The 7,500-nt window shown below is 42.0% G+C and overlaps 1 protein-coding gene across 1 annotated transcript in view; it reads left to right on the plus strand.

The window, feature by feature from the left end:
- nlk1 (nemo-like kinase, type 1) overlaps positions 1-3,288 on the plus strand; it is a gene marked incomplete at its 5' end in the record, with an annotated part of 13,403 nt that extends 10,115 nt beyond the window's left edge. The window contains 3 exons of the mRNA XM_080043651.1: positions 218-416; positions 1,024-1,117; positions 2,256-3,288. Coding sequence (XP_079899777.1) covers positions 218-416; positions 1,024-1,117; positions 2,256-2,304 — 342 coding nt within the window. The 3' untranslated portion in view covers positions 2,305-3,288. The remainder of the gene's footprint in view (positions 1-217; positions 417-1,023; positions 1,118-2,255) is intronic.
- Between the last annotated feature and the right edge of the window lie 4,212 nt (positions 3,289-7,500).

Here is a 7,500-nt window from a genome sequence, read left to right on the forward strand (position 1 = left end):
AAAAAGTAGATAAGTTAAATTTGAATTGTGCATTGTGATGAAAAATTGAAAAACTGTATTAAAGTCCCAGTATTGTCTGTCTGTGTCTCTGTCTCTCTCTCTCTCTCTGCCCCCCCTCTCTCTCTCTCTCTCTGTCCCCCCCCTCTCACCCCCTACCCCCTCTCCCTCTCTCTCACCACCTCCCCCCTCCCCCCTCCCCCCTCCCCCCCACCCCCAGACTAAGCGTATCTCAGGCAGTGACGCGCTGTCTCACCCCTACCTGGATGAGGGCCGTCTGCGGTACCACACCTGCATGTGTCAGTGCTGCTACTCTGTGCCCAGCGGGAGGGTCTACACCCGGGACTTTGAGCCCACCGCTGAGAGACCTTTCAGTCACAGCTATGAGAACAGCCTGCTGTCGGTGTGGCAGGGGAAAGGTATGATGGATGGATGGATGGATGGATAGATGGATGGATGGATGGATAGATGGATGGATGGATGGATGGATGGATGGATAGATAGATAGATAGATAGATAGATATGAGAACAGCCTGCTGTCGGTGTGGCAGGGCAAAGGTACTGTGAATGGATGGATGGATGACCCTTCAACTGTTTAATAACTAAAGATTTTTTTACACTGAGTAGTTCGGTACAACATTTATTTGACGGATGGATAGATATACAGACAGACAGACAGACAGACAGACAGACAGACAGACAGACAGACAGACAGACAGACAGACAGACAGACAGACAGACAGACAGACAGATAGATAGATAGATAGATAGATAGAGCCAGCTCTTTGGGGAAGTTTACTCGGCTCGGAGCATAACAACTAAAAGCTAATCTGCTAAACTGTGCTGCTCAGTGTAGATGAGGCTTGAATGTTCCGTTTGTTTCTATGTGTCTCTAACTCTCTCTCTCTCTCTCTCTCTCCCCTCTCTCTCTCTCTCTAACTCTCCCTCTCCCTCTCTCTCTCTCTCTCTCCCTCTCTCTCCCTCTCTCTCTCTCTCTCTCTCTCTCTCTCTCTTTCCCTCCTTCAGAGTTAATCCATCGCTTCATCACGGAGCATCAGGCGGGGAAACGGGTCCCGCTGTGTATCAACCCTCAGAGCGCCGCATTCAAGACCTTCATACGGTGAGGAGTGTGTGTGTGTGTGTGTGTGTGTGTGTGTGTGTGTGTGTGTGTGTGTGTGTGTGTGTGTGTGTGTGTGTGTGTGTGTGTGTGTGTGTGTGTGTGTGTGTGTGTGTGTGTGTGTGTGTGTGTGTAACATTTTATGTTGTGATGGAAACAAACCAAACAATAGTATCATGAAAAATCTTAATGAAAAAAATTAAAAGTTACTCCAAAGATGTTATACCTTCTGCTGTACGTCCAGGTTTTTTCTTAGCAGTAGAATCAACAACTGAAACATTTCTTGGGCTCTTCTTGGGGATTTTTCTGAGCTCCTGCACCAGTGTCAGGGGGGGGAGGGGGACGGACGGACACCAGTTTGTAAACGCTGCCATACTGAGAAATACAGAGAGAGTTTTGTGGAGCTGATAATAGGCTTAATCAACTTTGTGTCAACTTGTTTGGGCGATGGCTTGAATGTGACAGACCATTCATTTATATGGAAAAAATTGCGCACTATATCTTTAAATTAATGATTTTCCACCTTTTTAATCAACACATTTATGACACAACCATTGTGACCTCCCGCTAACTCAGTAAAACAGTTATCTGGTTAGTAAAAACTGTCAGCTAATGTTGCAGCCTATGCTCTGTAAACGGGTATTTCAACAAAGGGGGGCCCATCGTATCTAGCTAAATGAAGGTTTATATTTATTTATATAGGAAAAGTTACACACTGTAGCTTTGAACCTGCAGTGTGTAGAATTTTGGGTTTTATTTCCTAGCAGATTTTGTAGAAAGTAATTATAATATCCATAAGTACATTTAATTTAGTGCATAATAGCTGAAATTTTTTTTTTTATTATTTATTTTTCCCTTAGAAAGGGTCTCATATATGTCCATATTTCTGCATATTTTGGACCTCAGGCCTAGTGCCGCCATCTTGAAAGTGTCATAGTTGGAATGTCATCAGGTGCATTGTTTAAAATGTGGAATTGTTCTTGTCCTTGAAGGCCACTGTAGCTTCTGTTATTATTCTAAAGGGGTGGGGTTACCCAGGGAGCGTTGCATTCTAGAACTTTGTAGAACTTTCTTGATGATGTCATATTACACACTGCACCTTTAAATCTTCTGTGTTGTTGTTGTTGTTGTGTGTCTTCAGGTCGACTGCGTGGCATTCCTCCAAAGTCTCCAGGAAGGAGGAGAGATGAACGGAGGCAGGTGGAGCCAAAAGGAATTGCTTTTTTTCTAACAGGAGATTTTTTTTTTTTTTTTTCTGTTGCTATTTTTTTCTTTGTTTATATCAAGATTTGGAGTGGGGGAAAAAACATCAAAGAAATACCACAAGAAATACATTTTTTTTTTTCTCCTAAAACCTCCTGAAAATGGGAAACTTAAGCGGACCCTAACAGCCGATGCTACAGGCTGTTTGTTTTGGTGCTGAAACAAAAAGAAAAACCAGGAAAAAAAATGATAAAAAACCTTGCTGCTTGAAGAGGAATATTCTAACTGAACTCGGTACTAGAATGGATTTTGTTTCCCGCTGTGTTGCGTAGAGACTTTTCAAAATAATGGTTTTAAAAGTTTTAAGTTGGTAGGATGTGTTGATTTTTTAGTTGATTTTATATATTTTTGTTTTATTTTGAAGTCATTCCAGCGCTGTGCAATATGGTTTGAAGTTAAAAAGAAGAATTAACACCGATTTTTTTTTTTTTTTTTTTTTGGCTTCGCGTCTGACCACATCACCTGCAAGAAAAACACCTCCCCAAGGATTTAATTTTTTTTTTTCTCGCACTTTTTCAAACTGCATTTGAACACATCACTCACTCACTGTGCGATTTAATAATGCCTAACCTAACAGATGTAGCAAACAGGTCATTTAAATCAGCAGTCACACAGTCAGACAGTTCACTCAATGTTACGTTAGCGATCTGTTGTTTCTTCTACTTATACAGTGTTTTGATGAGAGTTAAAAATCAAGACAACTAAACATGACTTCATTGATTCCACCGTTTAAAAGGCAAGACTGTGTTTTATTTTGAAATCTAGACTAGGGAATGGTGACTTGGTGTTAACGTTGAAAAGGAAGTTTTTTCTCCAAAATATTTCATGTTTTTGACATTTTTTAAACTAGCCTGGTCCAACCAGACCATCGTACTTCATTTAGCCTGGTCCAACCAGACCATCGTACTTCATTTAGCCTGGTCCCACCAGACCATCGTACTTCATTTAGCCTGGTCCCACCAGACCATCGTACTTCATTTAGCCTGGTCCTACCAGACCATCGTACTTCATTTAGCCTGGTCCTACCAGACCATCGTACTTCATTTAGCCTGGTCCTACCAGACCATCGTACTTCATTTAGCCTGGTGCTACCAGACCATCGTACTTAATTTAATTTGTACAGAAGGTCTGGAATCGCCTAATTGACAAACGTTAACTCTCATGAAGGCGGGGTGTCTGTTGAAGTTTAAAACTATTGGATCTGCCCAGTGCCACTCTGGATCTGCCAACCAATCGCATAACGTTTGGTCGTGATGTACGGTATGTAATGCCCCGGCTTCTGAGCCACTCCTTCTGTTCGCTGATTGGACCGGCAGAAATCTGGCTGGAGAAAACCTAAGAATATACCGCAGACCCAGACTACTAAACTACTGAAGGGAAATGACAATTGAGCGGAAGTAAGAAGGCGGGCGGTGCCAGGCTAATTTTAAACAATTGGAGATACGTTTTCGGAGAAGCATCGACGGGAGATGATTTTTTTTTTTTTATTATTTATTGAGTGTGTGTTGTTGACGAGTGTGTGTGTCTCCATCCTTTTATGTTCCTATATAGTTAGTTTGAAGAAGAGGAGAGAGGGAGGGGCTGCTCTGTGTGGTAGTCAAGGTTACTGGTTACCTCAAAAAAGCCTCGAAAGACAAAAAAAAGAAAGAAAGAAAGAAAGAAAGAAAGAAGTCCCGTGTTCATATCTGTATAAAGTGAAAAAAATTCTCCGTCACAAACCTTTATCGTCATTCCTTCAGATTTAACTTTGTTTTTGTGTTTGAGTTTCGTGAGGGTTTTATTTTTTTTTGAAGAAGAAGAAATGTGTTTTGGGTGAAACGCTGCTGTTTTATAGTTTTAGTAGGATTCAGGTTCAGCAGACAGACAGACAGACAGACAGACAGACAGACAGACACACGGACAGAGACAGACAGAGACAGACACACGGACAGAGACAGACAGACAGACACACGGACACACGGACAGAGACAGACAGACAGACACACGGACAGAGACAGACAGAGACAGACAGACAGACACACGGACAGAGACAGACAGACAGACACACAGACAGACAGGCAGGCAGACACAGACAACACACACACACACACAGACAGACAGACAGACAGACAGACAGACAGACAGACAGACAGACAGACAGACAGACAGACAGACAGACAGACAGACACACGGACACACGGACAGAGACAGACAGACAACACACAAACACAGACAGGCAGACAGACACAGAAGTAGACAGACACACACACACACACACACACTGTTTCAAGAGGCTACAGTATTGGCCAAGCTTTAAGACTTTTCATTTCCTCAAAGGACACACTCATGGTTTATTATGTTCTACATCTTTTCAATAAAGGTGCTCCGAGGAACTTTTAAATATTTCTGAAGCAGTCGCATTTCCCCGATTATTATTTTTTATTGTATTTTATTTTAATTTTTTTTGAAGGCCCTGAAAACCTCACTAGCTAGCTTCCTCTCCTGCGAAGGCGACTTGTAAATGTGCATGTGTATATATATATGATCCATGGAGCATTTGGGTTTTAGAATGCTGTGCAATGGTCTGAGTTTGTTTGAAGACTATGATGATGATGATGATGATGATGATGAAGAAAAAACACAACGTACATTTTGTGGTTCAGTTTTTATTTTAGGAAGTGATTTTTACTAGAAGTTTTTCTCTTTGTTTGTTTTGTTTTGTCAAGAAATCAGGGCCGGTGTTTGGATTATTGTTCCCTAAAAACACATGCACACACAGCTTTACACACACACACACACACACACACACACACAGAGACACACACACACACACACACACAAACTAGTTAAGAGTGCATGAACACTTCTGCACTAATAAGTTTATTAAAAAAAAAGTAGCACGTTTCATTTTTTTTGATCCAGTGCAACGTTGTTACCATAAAATAAACATATTTCAGGTTCAACATTTTAGAGTCAAATTCACTTCTTTTCCTCAAATTTTCTCCATTAGTTCTCTTACATTTTCATCTGTTATAACAGTTTTGTATAAACTTTAAAAATGAATTCTGTTTTTTAAAATAAGAGAAGACAGAACATCCTCACTTTGCAAAAGCTGAACAAACTAAATTTATGCTTAAAGATTTTTTTGCATATTTTTATGCTTTATTGACAGTGCAGAGAGACAGAGGTGAAATGGGGCAGAGAGGGGAGTGACATGCAGAGAACGACCGCGGGCTGGAATCAAACCCGGGTCTGCTGCTGGCCGAGGCCCATGGGGGGGGGGGGGGACGCCCTACCAACTGAGCTAAGGGCGCCCCCAATTTGAATAATATCTTGTTGATAAATCAGTAATTGACTCGCATTGTTTTCATCTCTGTATAAACTAATACACTATTGGAGCTCAAACAAATTCAGCACAGACAAGTTATTTGATGCTTTTAATTTGAAAGGATAAATTCACTAATTTAGGGAACAGTGAATCCAAACTTTTCCCTGTTTCTTGTTCTTTTGGAAATTTCTTCTTTTTTTTTCACTTTTTGTTTCTCTGTCGTTGTGTTTGGTAGATCGTCCCTGGAAACTGTTCACAGATCAGCCCATAAGAGAGACAGACAGGCAGACAGACAGGGTGGGAGAGAGACAGACAGGGTGGGAGAGACAGACAGACACTCAGACAGACAGGCAGGGAGGCAGACAGGGTGGGAGAGACAGACAGGGAGGGAGACAGACAGGGAGGCAGGGAGGCAGGGAGAGAGACAGACAGGCAGGCAGGGAGAGAGACAGACAGGCAGTGAGAGAGATGGACAGACACTCACTCAGACAGACAGACAGGGAGAGAGACAGACAGGGAAGCAGGGAGAGAGACAGACAGACACTCAGGCAGACAGACAGGGAAAGAGACAGACAGACAGGGAGAGAGACAGACAGAGAGGGAGACAAACAGGGAGAGAGACAGACACATACTGACAAACAGACAGACAGACAGGGAGAGTGAGACAGGGAGAGAGACAGACAGACGGGGAGAGACAGACACACACACAGGGAGAGATAAAGACAGACAGGGAGAGAGACAGACACACACACACACAGGGAGAGAGAGAGACAGACACACACACACACACAGGGAGAGAGATAGACAGACAGGGAGGGAGACAGACAGACACACAGGGAGAGAGACAGACACACACACACAGGGAGAGAGACAGACACACACACAGGGAGAGAGACAGACAGACAGATAAACGGCTGAGTGTCCATAGACTTTAGACTTGTTTTTCTTCTATGAAAAGAAACTTGATGTTTTTATTATTATTCTAAATATGAAACTAATGTTTTAAACACGTTTTGTCGTTTTAGCAAAAAAAAAGTTATTTTTTTTTTTTTTCCTCTTTTTGTTTTGACTTGTGTTCCCGACAAATAAACAAATAAATAAATAAATAAATACTTGAATTTCTTAAAAAAAAAATGTTTAGAATTAAAAGTAGTGAATGAAGAAATAAATAAACGGACACTGGATAATACACCTCTGTTGTTGTTTTTTTAACCTTTATTTCTAGGGATGGAGGGAGGGAGAGAAAGAGATATTATAAATGGATAGAGGGAGGAAGGAAGGGAGGGAGGGAGAGAAAGAGATATTATAAATGGATAGAGGGAGGAAGGAAGGGAGGGAGGGAGAGAAAGAGATATTATAAATGGATAGAGGGAGGAAGGGAGGGAGGGAGAGTGAGTGAGGGAGGGGTGGATGGAAGGATGTATTTTTTTTAACCTTTATTTCTACAGGTAAATCTCATTGAGACCGAAGACTCTTTTTCAAGGGAGACCTGTTTTCCTTTCCCACGTTACCATTCACACACACTTTCATACACCGATAGCAGCAGGCTAACTATCGACATTCACACGAGGCAAGGTGGGTGAAGTGTCTTGCCCAAGGACACAACAACCATGACACAGGTGGCAGGGCGGGGATCGAACCTCCAACCCTTTGATCATCGGCCGACCCGCTCTACCACCTGAGCCACAGTCGCCCCAATTACACGGGTTCAAGTGTCTGTTATTTCACTGTTTTTATTTAAAAGATATTTTTTTTTATCATTTTCAAGCTTTATTAGACAGTACAGAGTTGAAATGGGGAGACAGAGAGAGAGAGA

Source organism: Ammodytes marinus (assembly GCF_949987685.1).
Source record: "Ammodytes marinus genome assembly, chromosome: 16".
Lineage (NCBI taxonomy): Eukaryota > Metazoa > Chordata > Actinopteri > Uranoscopiformes > Ammodytidae > Ammodytes > Ammodytes marinus.